The 22703-nt window shown below is 44.0% G+C and overlaps 1 protein-coding gene across 2 annotated transcripts in view; it reads right to left on the bottom strand.

The window, feature by feature from the left end:
- Positions 1 to 22703, bottom strand: part of LOC140481344 (dedicator of cytokinesis protein 2-like) — a 1260160-nt gene that overhangs the window by 869554 nt on the left and 367903 nt on the right. For both annotated transcript variants that reach the window (XM_072577382.1, XM_072577391.1), the window contains exons 25-26: positions 19807 to 19913; positions 6035 to 6162 (exon numbers count right to left, since the gene is read on the bottom strand). In XM_072577382.1, the coding sequence (XP_072433483.1) occupies positions 6035 to 6162; positions 19807 to 19913 (235 nt within the window). The remainder of the gene's footprint in view (positions 1 to 6034; positions 6163 to 19806; positions 19914 to 22703) is intronic.

Here is a 22703-nt window from a genome sequence, read left to right as displayed (position 1 = left end):
AGCTCTGACAGGAGGAGCCAATAACATCCCCCACACTTAGCACCACTCCCTGCTGTCTAGCCATTTTTCTGAACTCCTCCAAACAAACCCAGAGGGGGGCAGTCAAAACTAACTGTAAAACTAGCCTGAAAGTTGAATAGTGTTCTTTATCACTATTGTTTGCAACACAGCAACAGGAATAGGCCACTCAGTCCATCAAGCCACCTACACAATTTAGTACAACTAAAGCTGATCAAGCACTTCAATGCCTTTTGCCCACATTAACACCATCATTTTTCCAACACTGGTAATCAGTCAATCCCTAAACACACCCAATGACAAAGCTGCTTATGCCTCCTGTGATGGAAAATTGTGTGTGTATGTGTGCGCGCGCCATTGAACATAGAACATAGAATATTCCAGCGCAGTACAGGCCCTTCGGCCCTCGATGTTGCGCCGACCTGTCATACCAATCTGAAGCCCATCTAACCTACACTATTCCATGTACGTCCATATGCTTGTCCAATGACGACTAGGTTCATGAGGACAATGTTGTTCAAAATGGCCATTCTTGATGGCGAATTCTCACCATGATGACAAACTGCTGACTCCGTGCACTTCTGCTCCACACAGAGGTGTGTGTAGACCTACTGCCCTTTTCAAGATGGTGCTTGGCACAGGCTGCATTACGAGTAATAATAGTGCCATTTCTTCAACTAGACATTAGTGTATCTATCGCTAACAGATCTGTGGACGTGCATCTTGCAGCCCTGCTTTTTTTTAACAGAATCACAGATTTATTATGATGCAAGAGGAGGCCATTCAGCCCAGCATGTCTGCACTGGCCGTCTGGCATTAGTTTCCAATAAAATCCCATCAAATGCCCTCTTGAATGCCTCAATTGAATCTGCCTTCACCATATTTCTCTCTCTTGTTGTCACAGGAGACCTTTAACTTTCTTCTCTTGTCTAATATCCACCCTCGCTGTTGAAGCATATCCTCCTTTTCCCCACAGCCATCTATTTTCTTTCCTTTTTCAAGCACATATCCAATTTCCTTTTTAAAGTCATTACTAAATTTGCTACCACCGCACTAACAACTCACTGCATATAAAGATCCCCATCTCCCTCTGGTACCTTTGCCAATAAATTTAAATCTGTTATATCCTCTTTTACAAATTAGATTACTTACAGTGTGGAAATAGGCCCTTCCGCCCAACAAGTCCACACCACCCCGCCAAAGCGCAACCCACCCATACCCCTACATTTACCCCTTACCCAACACTACGGGCAATTTAGCATGGCCAATTCACCTGACCTGCACATCTTTGGACTGTGGGAGGAAACCGGAGCACCCGGAGGAAACCCACACAAACACAGGGAGAACATGCAAACTCCACACAGTCAGTCAGTTGACTGAGGCGGGAATTGAACCCAGGTCTCTAGCACTGTGAGGTAGCAGTGCTAACCACTGTGCCACCGTGCCGCCCTATATAAAGCTTCAACTTCAGCTATCTCCTTTTTGAGCCAATTGATCTTGATGAAAATCCCTCTTCCAATCCATCACGATTAGCTCACTCAATTGCAGTGGTACCAGTCACAACTAAAATCCCCAAAGGATATATTTGAGTGTGTTATTTCTCACATTTTCTCTATTCTGAATCTGTATTATCACTGAATCCAGAGGCAGGCTAGTTGACCCATCATGCTTCAAGTCCCACTCTCCTTGATCTTGTTACCGAGATTTTGATTTTGTTTTTCCAGCCTATCCCCTTCAGAAACTGGCCAACTTGAGACACCAGACTCACAGCAAAATGGTTGACCCTTGACTATCCTCTGAAATGGCCAATTAGTTCAATAACAATTAGGGATGGGCTACAAATGTTAGCGTTACTGGCAATGCCCATATTTTGAAAGAATCATGTTGAACGTGCCCCCACTATACATTCAGGCAGTAGATTATAACACTCTCCACTAATGAAAAACATTTCCACATCTCCCTCAAGTTTCCTGACAAGTCACCTGACCAGCCACTCTGCAATGAGATGCTTTATCTTTACATTTGACTCTCCTAAACTTCTTCAGTTAAATACAGATTGTGGACTAGTTCTTGGAATTTTTCTTTAGATTGGAATGTACCTATAGGCTCAGATATTGATAGTACAAAATGGCGATACTTGGACCATTGAGTCCAAGCTGGTTTCCAAAGATCTGACTGCATTAATTCCATTTTCCAGTTTTTGGTCCCTACCCCTGGGGGTTATGGCAGCAGAGGTGAGTATCTAAATACCGTTTAAATGTTAAGTGAGTTTCAGATTGATTACCATTTCAAATGATCAGTTTTACATTCCACCACCTTCTGAATAAAAACAAATTCTCCTCTTAGTCTTCTACCACTTACCTTAAACCAAATCCCCCTGGATGTTCACCACTTGACCAGTGCAAAATATATCTTCCCATCTATTCTGTCTGTGACTCTCATACTCTTACACATCTCTATCAGTTCCGCACTCAACCTTTGTATTTTTATGGACTCATGGGATATGGCCAGGCCAGCATTTATGACCCATCCTTAATTGCCCAGAGGGCAGTTAAGAGTCAACCACATTGCTGTGAGCTTGGAGTCACATGTAGGCCAGACCAGGTAAGAATCAGCTCCCATCAGCCTTTGCTTTCTACCTCTCAGCCAATTTTGGATCCAAACATCATAGGCTCTTCCTTTTTAGACCAGTGACAAGGCCAAGGACCTTATCAAATGCTTCTCTAAAGTCCACATCAAATGCAGTATCCACATCAATACTCCAGCTTACCTTAAAAAATTTAATCAAAGTTGTAAAACACAACCTTGCCTTAACAAATCCATGCAAAAACCCATTCAATGGTGACCATAAAACCACTGCGTTTACGCATGCGTTTACGTTCTCAGGTTTTTTTTTCATGAACGGCTGGTAAAGTGACGGGAATACTGTAAAACACTCACTTTTGCAAAGGGTTGGGGAACAACCTTTATCTAAAGAATATCCAGTCACTGGTGTTTCAGCTGCTTGTATTTCTTTGTTTTTGCCAGCATTTTCACATGTTCTCCAGTCCAGGTAAACCAAATTCACTTACCTCTTTGATGTAACATTTTTGTGGGACCTTGGAGTTTTCTTCGGATAATCCGAAATTCGGATAATTGATATTTGGATAATCGAGGTTCCTCTGTAGTTCATTAATGCTCCCATCACTACGTGTGACACCAGAACAACAGCAACGCAGTTGACACTGAACTACCCATTGAACAATTAGGAGATGGACAAGAAATGCAAGTATAGGTGACAACACCTCTTCCATGATAATCCTGAACACCAATGTCCTGCAAGGCTGAGTACTCAGCCCCTTACTATACCCCTTATGCACTCATGATTGTGTGGCCAAATTCTGCTCTAATTCCACTTACAAGTTTGCTGATGACATAACCGTCATGGGTTGAACCTCAAACAACAAGGAGACAGACTTAGTGTAAAGGCAGGGAATAAAGACAACAATCCCTGCCTCCAAGTCAGCAAAACAAAGGATCTGGTCATCGACTTCAGGGTGCAGTGTGTTGAACACACCCCTGTCTGTATCAATGGTGCTGAAGTGGAGGTAGTCGAGAGCTTCAAGTTCCTCTGAGTAAATATCACCAACAACCTGGTCCATCCATCTCGACACTACAGTCGAGAAAGCACATCAATGCCGCTATTTCCTCCAAAGGTGAGGGAAATTCAGCATATTCTCAATGATTCTTACCAATTTGTAAAAATGCACCACAGAAAGGATCCTATCCAGATGCATCACAACTTGGTGTGGCAACAGCTCTGCCCAAGATCTCAAGAAAGTACAGAGAACCGTGAACACAGCCCAGTCCATGACGGAAACCAGCCCAGTCCATCCATTGACACTGTCTACACTTCCTGCTGACTCGGGAAAGCATCCAACATCATCAAAGACCTCTTCCACCCTAATTACACTCTCCTCACCCTCTGCTGTGAGGCAGAGAATACAAAAGTTTGAAAACACATACCAACGGATTCAAGAACAGCTTCTTCCCCGCTGTTATCAGACTTATGAACGGACCTCTCATACATTGGAGTTGATCTTACACCTTCTCTGTAGCTGTAACATGATGTTCTGCATTCTGCTCTATCACCCTGATGTGCTTATAGAAGGTGTGATTTGTCAGCTTAGCACGCAAAACAATAGTTTTCATTGTATCTCAGTACATGCGAATAAACCAAATGAAATCAAATCGAATCAAATCAAACTGAATCAAATCACATCAATGGTTATGTACAAACTGACAAAAAAAGAGCCATTTGGGCTCAGTGCTCTGTTTGCAAACTGAAGGTCACATGCAATAATCTAGGCTTTCTCTTTATCTACGTTGAATTCTCAGAAGTTTTCTCTATCTTCAAATGTACAAATGAGAACGGTCACTTGAAGAGGGTCTAATGGTGGTACCCCACCTCTGGGCGAAAAGGTCTGGGTTCAAATCCCACCTGACCCTAAGATGTGTTGTAACAGATTGATTAAAATAACTGAAAGGCCTCTCAAACCTTCAAACTGATTCGAATCATTCAATCAGATCATCGTTGGTGTGATTATCACCTCAACTCCACACAATGTCTCATTTTCTGGATTAGTGTTGCTGGAAGAGCACAGCAGTTCAGGCAGCATCCAAGTAGCTTCGAAATCGACGTTTTGGGCAAAAGCCCTTCATCAGGAATAAAGGCAATGAGCCTGAAGCGTGGAGAGATAAGCTCGAGGAGGCTCCACGCTTCAGGCTCACTGCCTTTATTCCTGATAGAACATAGAACATAGAAGAATACAGCGCAGTACAGGCCCTTCAGCCCTCGATGTTGCGCCGATCAAAGCCCACCTAACCTACACTAACCCACTATCCTCCATATACCTATCCAATGCCCGCTTAAATACCCATAAAGAGGGAGAGTCCACTACTGCTACTGGCAGGGCATTCCATGAACTTACGACTCGCTGAGTGAAGAACCAACCCCTAACATCAGTCCTATATCTACCCCCCCTTAATTTAAAGCTATGCCCCCTTGTAATAGCTGACTCCATACGTGGAAAAAGGTTCTCACTGTCAACCCGATCTAACCCCCTAATCATCTTGTACACCTCTATCAAATCACCCCTAAACCTTCTTTTCTCCAATGAAAACAACCCCAAGTGCCTCAGCCTTTCCTCATAGGATTTTCCTACCATACCAGGCAACATCCTGGTAAACTTCCTCTGCACCCGTTCCAGTGCCTCCACATCCTTCCTATAGTATGGCGACCAAAACTGCACACAATATTCCAGAAGCGGCCGCACCAGAGTCTTATACAACTGCAGCATGACCTCAGGACTCCGGAACTCAATTCCTCTACCAATAAAAGCCAGTACGCCATATGCCTTCTTCACTGCACTATTTACCTGGGTGGCAACTTTCAGAGATCTGTGTACATGGACACCAAGATCCCTCTGCTCTTCCACACTACCAAGTAGTCTACCATTAGCCCAGTAATCCATCTTTTTATTACTCGTACCAAAGTGAATCACTTCACACTTAGCTACATTGAACTCCATTTGCCACCTTTCTGCCCAGCTCTGCAGCTTCTCTATATCCCGCTGTAACCTGCCATATCCTTCCTCACTGTCTACAACTCCTCCGACTTTCGTATCATCCGCAAACTTGCTCACCCAACCTTCTAACCCTTCCTCCAGGTCATTTATAAAAATGACAAACAGCAATGGTCCCAAAACAGATCCTTGCGGAACACCGCTAGTGACGGCACTCCAAGATGAACCTTTGCCATCAACTACTACCCTCTGTCTTCTTCCAGAGAGCTTTTGCCCGAAACGTCGATTTCGAAGCTACTTGGATGCTGCCTGAACCGCTGTGCCCTTCCAGCAACACTAATCCAGAATCTGGTTTCCAGCATCTGCAGTCATTGTTTTTACCACCATGATGTCTCATTTGCTCATCTCCAAACTGCACAATTACAGGGTCCTGCCATCTCAACCACACATACCACGTTCTGTTGATAGAGAACCTCCAGGATGTTACTGAGCAATTCGACACAAGCCTCTTCCTCTTCCCTTTTCTGAATCAGATCCTTCAGTGTGGTGGTCATTATCGACAACAGGATAGCTCGACATTCTGTGAAAGGAAAGATATGATAGTAACCAAGAATTCTTGTTCCTTTAATATTGACTGTCATCGATCTCTGGGATCTTCAAGAGCTGCTGCAATGGCACTATTCAATTCAAGCCAATAGATGCAAAGGGTCAAGCACCTTCTATGGCACTCTAAAGTTTTTGATTGAATGATTGATTGTTTTATTGTTATGTATACTGAAGTGCAGTGAAAAGCTTTGTTTACAAGCAGACAGGCAGATCATAGTAAGCAAGGACAGAAGAGAAGATTTAGATAGATGCATACAGGTAACGGTACACAGGGCGTGCAAGAGAGATCCACGTGAGCAAGGTCGGCATTATTTGGGGCTAGAGAGTCCAGTTAATATCATCAATGTTGTAATATAGGGAAGTTATGTAAAATAGCCTGCTCTAAGTAGCAGTGTGATAACACCAGCTCTTCTGTACGTACATGTGGATGACAAATAGGCATTGAAACGAATACAGTCAAGATGAGAGTAGTGCTGGAAAAGCACATCAGGTCAGGCAGCATCTAAGGAGCAGGAACATCAGAAATTCCTGATGCAGGGCTTTTGCCCAAACATTGATTTTCCTGGTCCTTGGATGCTGCATGACCTGTTGTGCTTTTCCAGCACTATTCTAACCATGACTCTAATCTCCAGCATCTGCAGTGCCCACTTTCGCTTAATTAAGGAGGACAACCCACTTCTTTATGAAATAGCATAATGGGATCCACCTGACTGGGCAGATCATAGAGTCATAAAATCCCCGCAGCGTGGAAGCAAGCCATTCGCCCAGTGAGTCCACACCAACCCTCCAAAGAGCTTCCCACTCAGACCCACCCCCGAAACTATCCCTGCAACTCTGTATTTCCCATGGCTGCCACCTAACCTACACATCCCTGAACACCATGGGCAATTTAGCATGGTCACTCCACCTAACCTGCACCTCTTTGGACTGTGGGAGGAAACCAGAGCACCCGGAGGAAACCCACACAGACACGGGGGAGAATGTGCAAACACCACACAGACAGTTGCCCGAGGTTGGAATCGAACAAGGGTCCCTGGCACTGTGAGGCAGCAGTGCTAATCCAGATGGATGACCTCAATTTAACATCTCATCCAACACTTCTGATAGTGTAGTACTTCCTCAAAATTGCGCTGGGGTTCTTAACCTGGATTTTGCGCAGAGCTGAGAATATGCTCCCCACTGCTGCCAAACTTCAAAGGGACATTGACAATTTGGTGGAGTGAGCAGATAGGTGGGTAGATAAATGTCAGTGTATAGAAATGTGAGGTGAGACATTTTGGGCGAATAAAATAAAGGGCACAACTGCAAAGGGGTTGGAGGATCAGTGTACTTGTGAAAAACTCATTAAAAGTGGAAGGACAAGATTAGATTACTTACAGTGTGGAAACTGGCCCTTCAGCCCAACAAGTCCACACCGACCTGCAACCCACCCATACCCCTACACATAACACTACAGACAATTTAGCATGGCCAGTTCACCTGACCTGCACATCTTTGGACTGTGGGAGGAAACCGGAGCACCCAGAGGAAGCCCACGCAGACACAGGGAGAATGTGCAAACTCCACACAGAGAGTCACCTGAGGCGGGAATTGAACCCAGGTCTCTGGCGCTGTGAGGCAAAAGTGCTAACCACTGTGCCAGCGTGCCGCGCATTGTTGGGAGAGTGGTTAAAAAGCATATAATATCCTGGGCATTATTGATATGGCTATCGAGTACATGTCACAGTGAACTTGGATAAGATGCTGGGGTAGTGCATCCAGTTCTGGGTAACACACTTTAGGAAGGATGGGAAGGCACTGGGGAGAGTGCAGAAGAAGTTCACGAGAATGGTTACAGGGATATAACAGTGGTTCAGTGGTTAGCACTGCTGCCTCACAGCACCAAGAACCTGGGTTTGATTCCAGCCTCGGATGACTGTCTGTGTGGAGCTTGCACATTCTCCCTGTGTCTGTGTGGGTTTCCTCCGGGTGCTCCGGTTTCCTCCCACAATCCAAAGATGTGCAAGTTAGGTGAATTTAAAATGGAACTAGACAAAAGATGGGGAATTATAGACCAGTGAGCTTAACCTCTGTAGTGGGGAAGATGCTTGAGACTATTATCAAGGAATAAATAGCAAGGCATCTCGAAAGAAATCATCCTATTATACAGACGCAGCATGGGTTCATGAAGGCAGGTCATGCTTCACAAATCTTTTGGAATTCTATGAAGAATGGACAATGGGGACCCAGTGAATGTGGTGTACCTAGATTTCCAAAAGGCCTTTGACAAAGTGCCGCATATGAGGCTGCTGCATAAGATAAGGTTGCATAGTGTTAGGGGTAGAGTATTAGTATGGATAGAGAATTGGTTGACTAATAGGAAGCAAAGAGTGGGGATAAATGAGTGCTATTCTGGCTGGCAATCAGAGACTAGTGATGTGCCTCAGGGATCAGTGTTGGGACCACATTTATTTACAATTTATATGGATGATTCGGAGTTGGGGATCACATATACCATATCAAAATTTGTTGATGACACTGTGATGAGTGACAGAACAAAGTGTGCAGAGAACTGTGAAACTTTGCAGAGGAACATAGATACATTGAGCGAATGGGCAAGGTTTGGCAGATGACATACAATGGGGAGAAAGTGAGGACTGCAGATGCTGGAGATCAGAGCTGAAAATGTGTTGCTGGAAAAGCGCAGCAGGTCAAGCAGCATCCAAGGAACAGGAGAATCGACGTTTTGGGCATAAGCCCTTCTTCAGGCTTATGCCCGAAGCGTCAATTCTCCTGTTCCTTGGATGCTGCCTGACCTGCTGCGCTTTTCCAGCAACACATTTTCAGCTCAGATGAAATACAATGTATGACTTCACGTTTACGAACATTTTGGAAAGAGTAACAGCAAAATAGATTATTGCTTGAATGGTAATAAATTGCAGAATGCTGCTATGCAGAGGGACCTGGGTGTCTTTGTGCATGAATCACAGAAGGCTGGTCTGCAGATACACCAAGTAATTAGGGGAGGCAAATGGAATTATGTCCTTCATTGCGAAAGGGGTTGGTTTAAAAGCAGAGAGGTAATGTTGCAGCTGTACAAGGTGCTGGTGAGGCCACACCTGGAGTACTTTGTGCAGATTTGGTCTCCTTACTTAAGAAAGGATGGACTGGCACTCGTGGGGGTGCAGAGGAGGTCAACTTGGTTGATTCCAGAGTTGAGGAAGTTAGCTTATGAGGAGAGACTGAGTAGACTGGGATTATACTCATTGGAATTCTGAAGAATGAGAGGGGATCTTATAGAAACAGTTAAAATTATGAATGGAATCGATAAAATAGAAATAGATAGGATGTTTCCACTGGTGGGTGAGACTAGGACAAGAGGGCATGGCCTCAAGATTAGAGGCAGCAGGTTTAGAACTGAACTGAGAAGGAACTTCTTCACCCAGAGGGTTGTCCAGGGATGTAGTTAATGTGACTTTAGCAATCGCTTTTAAAGCTAAGTTAGATACTTTTTTGAAAAATAAAGGAGTTAAGGGATATGGTGAAAACACGGGTAAGTGGACCAGAGTCCATGAAGAGATCAGCCATCATCTTATTGAATGGCAGAGCAGGCTCGAGGGGCCAGATGGCCTACTCCTGTTCTAAGTTCTTAAATTCTGATGTTCTTATATGCTGCTTCGAAAATGAGGTTGGGAAAATAATAATGAGAAACAAGGGAATGGCAGAGGAATTGAACAAATATTTTGCATCAGTATTCACAGAAGACCAATTTATGACTGAGATGAGGAGGAATCTCTTCTCTTAGAGTTATACAGAAGGGAACTGACCCTTCAGTCCAATTTGTCTGCACCGACTAAATATCTTGAATTGATCCAGTCCTTTTCATGTACCCATCCAGATGCCTTTTAAATGTTGCAATTATTCCAGCCTCCACTACCTCCTCTGGCAGCTTATTCTGTACATGCACCACCTCTGCGTGAAAACATTGTCCATTAGGTCCCTTTTAAATCTCTCCACTCTCACCTTAAATCTATGTTCTCTCGTTTTGGACTTGCCCACCCTAGGGAAAAGACTTTGGCTATTCATCCTATCCATTTCCGCCATGATTTTACGAACCTCTATAGGGTCACCCCTCAGCATCCAATGTTCCAGGGAAAACAGCCCCAGCCTATTCCCATAGGTGAAACCTTCCAAACCTGGCAACATCTCTGTAAGCCTTTTCTGAACCTTTGCAGGTTTCAAACATCTTTCCTGGAGCAGAGAGATGAGAATTGAATGCAGTAGTCTAAAAGTGGCCTCATTAATGTACTCATTAATGTCTCATTAATATACGCAATGCACTGACTAGTCAAAGGCAAGCGTGCCAAATACCTTCTTCACTATCCTACCTACCTGCCACTCCACTTTCAAGAACTATGCAGCTGTGCTACATGGTCTCTCTGTCAGGCAACACTCCCCAGGGTCTTAACATTAAATGTACAAGTCCAGTCCAGATGTGCAAAATGCAACATCCCCAATCAACTTTTGAAAGTTCCTGCCTAATACTGTCAAAATTGATCTCAGTCGAATTTAGAACTTTAACTTTGAGATCAGGTCTATCCTTTTTCCACAGCTATTTTAAAACTAACAGAATTATGATCACTTGCCTCAAAGTGCTCCCTGCTGACACGTCAGCCATTTGCCCCTCCTTAGTTTTCAAAAGAAGGTTAGGGTTTGCGCCTTCTCTGGTAGGTACATCCACATGTTGAATAAGAAAATTTTCTTGTACACACTCAACAGACTTCTTTCCAGTCCCAGTCCCCATCTGGAAAGTTAAAATCCCCTACTATTACAATCCTATTATTCTTATAGGTATCTGAAATCTCCCTACATATTTCTCTCAGTGAGTTGACAGCCTTTGGAACTCTGTGTCACAGACAGCTATGGGGGCAGAATCCTAGTGCATATTCAAGAATGAGAGGTGGGGTTTGTACCTCTCACCATTGGAACAACCAAACTTAGGTAAGTTCAGATATTAAAGGGTTAACCCTCAATGTTGACCATAAACTCACCCACATCTGGGTTTATAAAGAGTTAAAACCACACTTCTGTCCCACTGTGAGACCCGGCCATACTATCCTCCAGATTTTACAATCTTAAAGCACACAAAGAAGCCCTTCAGCCCATCATGGAGGTGTCACACCTGGCAAGGCTAGAATTTATCATCCATCTTGAATAGCCTTTGGGAGGTGGAAAGCCATATTTTGTTAACTGCTACGTATGGTATACATGTATCTACGTGACAGATAGGAATGGACGACTCGGGTTTTGACCCAGCAACAGTGAAGAAACGATGGTATTGTTCCAAGTCAGGATGGTGAGTGGCTTGGAGGGGAATTTGCAAGAAGCGGTGTTGCCATGTATGGGCTGCCCTTCACTTTTAAAGTGGTAGAGATCATGGGTTTGGAAGCTGGTGTCAGAGAAGGCTTGGCAGATTACTGCAATGCATCTTGTAGATAGTACTCACTGCTGCCATAACCACTTTGGCCTGGGCTTTGGACACCTCCCCTAACATCTGCCTGAGGGACCTGGTGTAAAGTTTTTTGCCTGATACCACTCCCGCCCATACAATTTCACACTTTAAAAGCCAGTATTAATGCAAGTCATTGTGGTTGTGGATATTAAAAGTCTGAAATACAGCATGCACTTTCTGAGTATTCCATGTGGAGTTGAGAATTTCCTCAGAGCTGCTGTGGATTTTCCAGGAACCAGCATTGGGATCAAACATCAGCAAGTCTACAGTGAAGTGCAGAAGGAATGCTGCACTGTCAGAGGTGCCACCTTCTGAGTTAGACATTTTGAGTGGGATTTCTCCCACCCTGGTTATACTGTCTTCCACCCTCTCCCATCAGGTAGAGATACAAAAGTTTGAAATCACGTACCAACAGATTCAAGAAAAGTTTCTTCCCTGCTCTTATCAGACTTATGAACGGACCACTCATCTATTAGAGTTGATCTTTCTCTGCACCTTCTCTGTTGCTGTAACACTGTCTTCTGCTCTTTTACATTGATGTACTTATGGGGTTTGAGACTTGTGGTACTGGAAAGGCACAGCAGGCCAGGCAGTATCCAAGGAGCTGGAGAGTTGACATTTCAGGCATAAGCCCTTCATCACGAAATGTTCTATTATCCTGATGTACTTATATAAGGTATGGTTTGCCTGGTTAGCATGTAAAACAATGTTTCACTGTATCTCAGTACATGTGACAATAAATAATCAAATCAAAACAAAAAAAAACTGACTGTAAAGGAAAAAAAGAGAGTAAGGAAGCACTCTCTGGGTTCCTGGATAATATATCTATCATACAATGTCATTAAAATCACATATCTGTTCAAAGTCACATTAGCATTTGTGGGATCTTGCTATGCAGAAATTGGCTATTCCACAATGAATTGGTGACTGCATAACAAAGGTACTGAATTGACCAGAAACCACACATTATAGTCATAGAGGACTACAGGTCAGAAATAGGCTCTTTGACCCATTGAGTCCACCCTAGTCAAAAGTAACCACCTTCTTCACCTGTCCCACTATCTTAAGGTACGTACACACTAAGACCACTCCAATAATGAGTGCTTTGCAGGATCATGCAGTCCCTTGTCTTGTTCGTCCTGCCCAAGTGCATCTCCGCACATTCATCCAGGTTGAATTCCATTTGCCTCTTCAAGAGGGAAACAATAGAAATTCTTTCTTTTATTCTTTTCTGGGAATGTCAAGAGTATTCCGCCAGCATCAGTAAGATGTCAAAGATTTAAATTATCCCTTGAACCCTCACATAATCAGGAATGTTATTATTAAAGCAAAAACATTCCACGTGACTCAGGTCTATGATCTTCATGTCATCTGGTCTAAATATTTTTTACGTTGACTATATTAGTTCTTTCAAATCACTTGTTGTTAAAAGTGCGAGACGACGACAGGATTATTACAGCTGCAAAATGCAAAGGAGCCAAAGGTACAAATCAGAAGCATGAGGATGTATTTTTCTGAATGATTTGAATATTTAAAAGATTCATATGTTTCACAGTGAGATTCCAGCAGATGAGCAAGGGACAGCATGAATCTGGGATGAGGTGGGAATGGAAACCTTCACAAAAAAGCCAACTAAATATAGAGATGCTGTGAGTTCCAGTCCTATTTCTTCCAGGTTTATATTTACTTCTCAGTTTACACGGTGCTGACAAACACTGCAGGATTCTGGGTTCATCAAAAAACTCAGATCCTAATTTACACCACTTTCTGTTCAAACGTCACAAACCACATGGCAACACAGCTTACACACACACTGGGAGCCTCCTGTTCATTTTTGGATGCTTATTTGCTCATCAGAAATAGTTAAATATAATGGTTTACAGAAAGGTGAGGTCCCTGCAGAATGTGGTTCCCCATCTGAATCAATCGGGGCCACCTATTTTAAACTGATTTTTGTGAGATCCATCTTTATTCCGAGTTAATGGAGGGCATCCTGAAGATGATTACATCGTCACAGATGCTGCTGTCCAAAAATACCTCTGTCCCAATAAAGGTATCCCACAAGTGCTTCCACAGACTGTAATAGCCATTTCGTCAACTGAGCTCTAAGGTGAGATGGAAAAGATTTCAAAGGAACCAGAGTGGCAACTTTTTCACACAGGGGATGGTGTGTTTATGGAACGAGTTGCCAAAGGAAGTGGTGGAGGCTGGTACAATTACAACATTTAAAAGTCATTTGGACAGGTACATGGATGGGAAAGGTTTAGAAGGACATTCTGAGGAAGGATCCCTTAACCCAAAACGTTAGCTCTGTTTTCTCTCCAGCTCAGCACTTTCAGCAACTTCTATTTCTCCCTGTCAGTAAGCTGTGTTACCATGAGGTTTGTGGCTCAGGAGTCTACTCTGTACACTGGAGAGATGAGCATGCCTGTCTTTTCTTAACAGTCTGAATGTGAGGTGTCTCCCAGCGTGGCTGTCTCATGCTGGTGTTGAGATCTGCTCCCTATGTGGAGGTGTTCTTCATCTTCAGTTTCCAGGTATTCCAGCAGCCCGGCTGATGGTCTCAACTGGGGTGGTGATCTTCTTTGGTGGAGGCTTCGGGCTTAGTATCTGGTGGCGTGGCAGTGTCATCCTAGTCACGTCTTCCATCATTCCCAAATCAGCCCAGGAGCCGTTAACTGAATTATGACAAATATTGTATTAATTTTACTATTTTTTATATTATGTATGACTTTTGTCATTGATGTAGGTACCGTAATGGGACAACTTATAAAACTTTTCACAGTATTTTTCATGTAAATGTACAGGTAACAATAAATTGTTATTGTATTCTATTCTATTCTATTCCTGACTGAAGGATGGCTGCTGTTAAATGTGCTACAAGCCCTTTCCTTTACATGACTGGATATGCCCCTATTCCCTGTGAGCATCTCTGTCACTCTCCCATCCTCTCTTCACAGTCTATTTGCACATGACTGCTGATGTCACTATTAACATCTCTTTATCATATCCATTCTCAGTACACCATAGTAAGTGCAGCAACAGAACTGTACACTGCACAATCCCAGAAACTGATGCTGGAACAATCGCCAATTGTTGCCTGAGAGAGACTTTGTTAAGCAAAGGGATTAAAGGATATAGGGCAATGAAGACATGTTTACAGATCAGCCATTATTTCACAAAATGATGGAATAGGCTTAAGGGCTAAATGGAATGGCCCTGTTTCTATCTTCTCAGTTGTCTGCAAGCAACTCAACTTCTGAGTCAGATTCTGGTGATAAAATCTCTTCCCCATTGTTTGCTGATATTCACTGTGCAAGGTTATGCATACGGAAGCAGGGAACTGCTGAGAGGCTGATACCTTTGGAGCCATAACACAGTATGAACTAGGAGGAAGAGATACAACTGGCAACACGAGGGAACGTATTTTATATACAGCTAAAGGTACATAGCAAGAAAAAAACTTCTCTTATCAACAAAAAGCCATCTTATCTCACACACTTTGCTGCGTTTCCATTACCGACTCCGGCCGCTGCAAATGCATCTGGCACTGAAAATTCATCAAAAGCTTTACTCAGTGAGATTGCTGTTTATCTCTAAGGATTTCCTCTCATGGTTTATAGCCTGTCAGCCATCTGCTGTAGTATTTCTCTCCTGCATTGAGGATTTACCTTGACCGGACACGTTTAATGCTGCTAATTTCCTTTTACAAAATTGTACTAGATGTTTACTTTCCCAGATAAAGTAAGCAATTTAACTCATTTAATGACCCACTTCTTCTGCCAACAGCATATCATGGCTGCAGTGTTCTATTGATCAGATGCACTGCAGCAACCACACAGAATTATAAATGTGATCTGTACCACTCAATGCTACGGATACCAGCTAGGGATGGACAATAGAGCCAGTGACACCGTGGGCGGCACGGTGGCACAGTGGTTAGCACAGCTGCCTCACAGCGCCTGAGACCCGGGTTCAATTCCCGCCTCAGGCGACTGACTGTGTGGAGTTTGCACGTTCTCCCCGTGTCTGCGTGGGTTTCCTCCGGGTGCTCCGGTTTCCTCCCACAGTCCAAAGATGTGCAGGTCAGGTGAATTGGCCATGCTAAATTGCCCATAGTGTTAGGTAAGGGGTAAATGTAGATGTAGGGGTATGGGTGGGTTATGCTTCGGCGGGGCGGTGTGGACTTGTTGGGCTGAAGGGCCTGTTTCCACACTGTAAGTAATCTAATCTAAAACCCCAGCCCATGAGTAAGTAAAAATACATTAATACAATACAAGTTGGCTAGATTACTAAAAACACTTGAGAAGCAGTTCACAGAACTGGCTATTTGGAAGCAGGCTATTTGGCCCATTGAGTCCACACTGACTGTCTGAAGAGTATCCCTCCCAGACCTAACACCCTATCCTGTAACCCTGCATTCCCCCTCACCTGTAGATCCCTAGGCACGATGGGCAATTTAGCACAGCCAATCCACCTAACCTGTACATTGTTGGACTGTTGGAGGAAACTACAGCGCAGCTATGCAGACACAGGGACAATGTGCAAACTGCACACAGACAATTGCCCAAGGCTGGAATCGAACCCAGATTCTCAGCACCGGAGGTAGCAATGCTAACTATTGAGCCAGCTATGGGACACATTGGGTCAGATGTGCCATTGGCCAACTACACCTGTATTTGATTGGATTTGATTTATTGTTGTCACATGTACCAAGATACAGTAAGAAGCATTGTTTTGCGTGCTAACCAGGCAAATCATACCTTACACAAGTACATCAGGGTAATAGAAAAGAATTCAGAATATCGTGTTACAGCTACAGAGAAAGACCAATGTTAATAAACGATACCTTCTGCAGATCCCCCAGTGGAAAGAGAACTGGAAAAGGTGCTCCAAAAATCAGCTTTATCCTGGGAAGGGACACCTTGCTTACCCTTCACGGTAAGCAAGATGTCGCCCACTGCCATTCAAGTGAAGGGACAATCCACATGGTATCATCTCAATCATTGCACCAGAGCTGTCCTGCAGACGCAGACAGACTCTGGAGCTGAGGTAAGTGAAGGTGAAGAAGGTGACCGAATGGGACGCAATGGGAATCGATATTCCTTCACTTTGAGCAGTCGGTGAATGAGGTGCCTTCAGGGCTATCAGAGATGGGTCTGTGGAAGATGAATTTTCTGTTGATTGTATGGCTGGGGACGGGTTGGGGGAAGCCAGTAATGTCTCCCTCCCCAGCCCTGAACCATTTTACTCCTGTACAGACTTGGGGACCATCAATTTGGCAGACCTGGCGGATCTCACTTGGTAGTGCCAAAGCCCTGCAAAGCCTAGCCGAAAGGTATAGCAGAGTGAGGAGTGCGGAGCCCATTCCACTAGCATGGTTGTCTGCTCACTGCAATCACTACTACCAAAGGGCAAATCACACAGCAGCGATATGGACTAGAGAGGGCTGCTTCCTGTGTGCTAAATCACAACCGTCAGACTTTGACATTCTTGTGCCCTATAATTCTTCCACCTGCTCCCAGTGGCAACAATGATGACCCCATCAGCCATTTGATCCCAATCACTCATCATTATATATGCGGCCCTGTTGCTCTTTCTGGTGACTCCTCCTTCAGGCTTCCACATTATACCGTCAGGATGAATGGGGGACACAGCAACACCAACAGAGTTGAGGTTATGGTGCACCTTAGTCTACCAGTAAAGGTAACCAGACATTCTCCGTAGCTCATTTCACAGTGTGTAGAAGTTTGAGCTTTGACCATTTCAGACAACATGGCCACTTTGAAGGTCCAAATGGGAACACGCTTGGCATTGAGACATTGAGACTAACACAATGTTCGGTGCCAGTGCGCCACACACCGAGTTCATTATCAAAACTCAGCACATTCCTTTAGCTGATGCCTGGTGGCAGTGTAGCCTGGAAGGAGTTGGGGGGAGACAAAGCTTCCCTCTGGCTGGTATGGTATCTGCATCCATGTGATGCTCCTCCATGAGACTGATGTGTCACCACGGGCCCAGTTTGATGCCCAATTACAGCTGACTTTGCACAGCCCAAACAGGAGTATGTCCCTGATCCAGCAATATGAATTGATGGTATAGGGCAGCCAAGGGGCATCCCTAACGAGTTCAAGGCCAGAATGAGATTGCCGCAGGCTGGGAAGCACTTATCCCTGTCATTGGTGTAAGCAAAGTTGCTGACTGGATTAATTACATCTATTACAACCAGCAAAGATTAATTAATTACACTGATGGTGCCCTCTCAGCATTAGTGAGCAGTTCGATACAACCAGAGAAATGGCTTGGCAAAACAGGCTAGTTGGCTGTTGGCTGAGAAAGGTGTCTGTGTATTGTTTGGGGAACGTTGCTGTGCCTTCATATCCAATAACAATAGCCTGAAAGGATAATTTATTAAGGCTAAGGAATCTAAGGAAGGAGCTTAAGGAGAATGCAGGGTCTGGCCATCGGTTTTTTGGCTGGTTGGATAGCATTTTGGGTAGATGGGAGGGCTTGGTTTGCCAAGATTGGGATTGTTGCAGGTATGGTGCTGATTTGTTGCATTTTCCTTTTGCTGTGCTAATCCTCTTATTAAGTTTTTGTTAGTGTGTCTTGCTGCGCGACAGTTCCCTGTTGTTCCAGTGGACTCTAGACCAATCCCCTCTTCCACTGAGGTTCCAACACTCTGTTAGTATGTCTGCTGTCTGCTGAAGTGCTGAAGCTTTGTCTGGTTAAAGATGTCTGAATTGTGTTGTGTTGCGTGCGCTTAGATTGTGCGAGGTCCTTGGGTCTTTTCTCCTGTTCTAGCTATTGTGGGATGGGGTTTTGGCTCAGTGACTTCAGGAATGGAGGGAGAATCCTTTGAGAACTGGGCCCCAGAAATTGTTTTTGCCCACTTTCAGAGGTTCAACTACCAATTTGGCCTTTGTACATCCAGCCGCATTGTATTCTTTCTCTGTGTGAGACCAGTAGGTCTCAAAGTGGGGAATATGGAATATATGGAAGTTAATTCTGCAGTTATGTAGTTAACTTAGTGGAGTAATGCATGCATAGGATCATGTTACAGATGAACAATAGCTGGACTCACGTAACAGACAATGGTAGCATACCATTAGCAAGCTAAATCATGTGATAGATGCGCTAATGTTAAAGACGATGGTGGTGTAATGTGATAGGTTAAGTGTAAGTAGCAGACTAGTGTGGCAGAAGGTGATTAGCTTAGAAGGACAAAGCAAGCTCATGTGATTGGTTATGCTAATGACACCAGATAAGCACGGGAACTTGAAAAGTATAAACGGGAGAGGCTCTAAGAAGGGGTGGGCAGGCACAGAAGACATTTTCTGACTGCCACAGCTTTTGTTTGCAAATAAAAGTTTAACTTCCTAAAGGATTTTCTGCGTCTCCTGGTATTATTCTGAGTATCGGGTGATCTTTCCACAACAATAGTAGCACAGAAAGTCATACGTCCAAATCTGCTGATGACACAAAGTTAGGCAGCATTGTGTACAGTGTAAATAATAGTATGACATTACAAAGGAATACTGATAGGCCAAGTAAATGAGCAAAACTGTGGCAGATGGAATTCAATGTAAGCAAGTGCGAGGATCCATTTTGAACAAATTGTGGTACTTTCTAGATGGAATTACATTAAATACAGTGGGTGTCAAAAGACACTTTGGGTCCAGATGTGTTGATCTTTATAATGCCATAATCAAGTGCAGAAAAATAATCAAGGATGCTAATGAAAAACTGGCCTTTGTAGTGAGAGGACTGGAGTAAAAGGATATCAAAGTTATGTTGCAATTATACAAGACCCTGGTTAGACCCCACATGTTTATCACATAGTGTGTTATAATAATGGATTGCTTGAAAGATGAAAGCACAATCCCTGGCAACTTCAAAAAAAGACTTGTACATATATTTGAAATGAGAAAAATTGCAGGAGCATGGGGATAGAGTGGCAGAGTGGAACTAATTAGGCAGTTTCCTCATAGAGCCAGCACATTGGCAGAGATGAATGACCCTTGATGTCTGTGCAGCAAAATTCTATCCAGGAAAATCAACATTAGTTCTTTTGTCACTACTCCGAATCCCGTTTCTCCGCTCGTGTACGGAGCCCTGAGGGTTTACCTCCTCTTCGAAAGAGTTCAGTGTTGACGATAGCAGCCATCGACTGTAGTTTCTGCTTCACCAGGCGATCTCGAGGAAGGTTCATGATGAAACTGTGCAACAGGCGGCTACAAGCAAACAAAAGAAAAACAAAACAAAATCACGTTAGCGGAGAAGGAACTGAATATTCATGAGGTGCCCTCAGCAGAATCTGAGCAAACATCAAGGATCCATCAGTGCATTCTGAGAGCATTAAATATTAATGAGCTCGACATAATCTGACAGAACGTTGAATGTTAATTAGATGTATTCGAAAGGTCTGGCTGTAAAAGAAAACACGATCCAGATTACATGAACCATTTGGAATTTTTCTTTGTTCTAATTGTGGGTCAGTTCCATGCTCATCATGCAGCGTGTTTTTATCCCATGCGTAAGCTGGATGGTCATGATGATCCTTCAGGCCTTCTTCGTCTAGCACAGCGGCCATTTTGAATCTCTCTTCAGGCTATCTTCCTGCCCTGATGACTAATTGACTCAGAGTCGTAAAGCTAGAATTGGCGTTTATCTGGAATACTGTTGGCTAACTTATTTATGGGAGAATGGAAGTGTATTGGAAACACTTCAGAGGAGGTTTCCAAAACTAACAACTGAAGCAGGCAGATTGTTTTATGAGGAAAGATTGGACAATCACGGCTTGTATCTCTGGGAGTTTAGAAAGGTCAGGGCTGAGTTAATTGAAACATCCAAGTTCCTGAGGGATCTTGACGTGGAGTTCGCACGTTCTCTCTGTGACTGCATGTGTTTCCTCCGGGTGCTCCGGCCTCCTCCACAGACGTGGAGGATAGGTGGATTGGACAGGTTAGACCGTCCATAGTGTCAGTGATGTGCAAGCTAGGTGGATTAGCCGTGGTAACATGGCTAATCGTAACGAGGATCACGTGGATAGAGTAGGGGGAGGGCTCTGGATGGAATGCTCTTCGAGGGCCAATGTGGACTGGATGGGCCAAATGGCTTGCATCCACACTGTAGGGATTCTATGATGATGATGATGATACATGTGGGGAGGATGGGAAAATCTTGAACTGGAGGTCACTGCTTAAAAGCAAAAATTGAAGAAGGGAATTATGGCAGGTTTGGAGAAAATAAGGACTGTAGATGCTGGAGATCAGAGTCAAAAAGTGTAGCTCTAGAAAAGCACAGCAAGTCAAGCAGCATTTGAGGACTAGGAGAGTCGATAGTTTCTGGCATAAGCTCCGGCCTCCTCCATAGACGTGCAGGATAGGTGGATTGGACAGGCTAGACTGTCCATAGTGTCAGTGATGTGCAAGCTAGGTGGATTAGCCCTGACCTGCTATGTTTTTCCAGTGCCACACTTTTAGACGGCAGGTTTGTGATGTAGAGTGATGCCAACAGTGTGGGTTCTCTCTGGATGATGTTGCCACGAAGGACTGTCCTCCTCAACCTTGCCTGAGATGTGGTGACCCCCCAGGTTAAACCAGCACCACCAGGCATCTCTCTATAATGAGTGCTTGGGCTATGGTGACTTTACCTTTTTTACTTTAAAAAGAGTTGGCCCATTTAAAAAGGAGACAAGGTGTAATTGTTTCCCATAAGGGGCTGTAGCTTTTTGAAACTTTTTTTCTGAAAAAGTCAGTGGAAGCAGAATGCTTGAATATGTTTAAGGCAGAGGTGGACACATTCTTTCTGTCAGGTTATCAGGAGTGGATTGCAGGTTACAATCAGACTAGCCATGATCTTACTTAATGGTGCAGGAGTTTCGAGGGGCCGAATTGCCTATTTCTCTTTGTTTATATATTTGCATACTTCTGAATTTTCCCAAAGTGCTTTGCAATATCAAATACTTCTAAAATGTAACTGTTGCTATAAAGTCAATAACAACACTGCCGATCTGAGCACAGCAAGCTCCTACAAGTGTCAATGATGGCATGGCATGGTGGCTCAACAGTTAGCACTGCTGCCTCACAGCACTAGGATCCCAGATTCGATCCCATCCTGGGGCGAATGCCGGCGTGGAGTTTGCACATTTTCCCTGTGTCTCCACATTTCCTCCAGGTGCTCTGGTTTCCTCCCACAATCCAAAGATGTACAGGTTAGGTGCATTGCAGGCGAATGTGAGTACTGCAGATGTTGGAGGATTCCTGATTAAGGGCTTTTGCCCAAAATGCCAATTTTCCTGCTCCTCAGATGCTGCCTGATCTGCTTTGCTTTTCCAGCACCACACTCTTGACTCATGCTAAAATTGACCATGGTGTTCAGGGATGTGTAGGTTAGTTGCACCCCCTGTGTAGTCAAGGGGTAAATGTTGAGTAATAGGATAGGGGAAAGGGTTATTCTTCGGAGGGTCGATGTGGATTTGTTGAGCCATACGGCCTGTTTCCACACTGTAGGGATTCTATGACACAAGAAAATCCATTTTGCAGCTTTATTGATGTTTGGTAGGTAACTATTTATAAGATCACTGGAGATCCATGTCCTCATCTCCTTCAAAATAGTGTCAGAGAATTTTCTATATCAGCAAGACCATTAGATTACAAGAAGCAGGAACAGTCGTTCCTCAAACTTATCCCACCAGTTAACAGGATCATAGTTGATCCGACATTCCTCACATCCACTTTCCTCCCCTTTCCCCATACTGCTGATTCAACTGATCAAGAATCTATCTCAGCCTTAAATACAGACAAGGACTCTGCCCCCACAGCTGTCTGTGGCAAGGAGTTCCAAAGACTCACAACCTTCTGAGAGAAGAAATTCACCCTCATCTCAGTTTTAAATCAGTGCCCCTTTATTCTAAGACTGCACCCTTTGCTCCTAGACACTCCCACGAGGTGAAAGGTCCTTTTAGCATTCACCTTGTAATGCCAATTAAGAATCCTATATGTTTCAATGTGGTCACTTCT

Source organism: Chiloscyllium punctatum, chromosome 1 (genome assembly GCF_047496795.1).
Source record: "Chiloscyllium punctatum isolate Juve2018m chromosome 1, sChiPun1.3, whole genome shotgun sequence".
NCBI classification, from domain to species: domain Eukaryota; kingdom Metazoa; phylum Chordata; class Chondrichthyes; order Orectolobiformes; family Hemiscylliidae; genus Chiloscyllium; species Chiloscyllium punctatum.
This window is presented reverse-complemented; position numbering and strand designations above follow the sequence as displayed.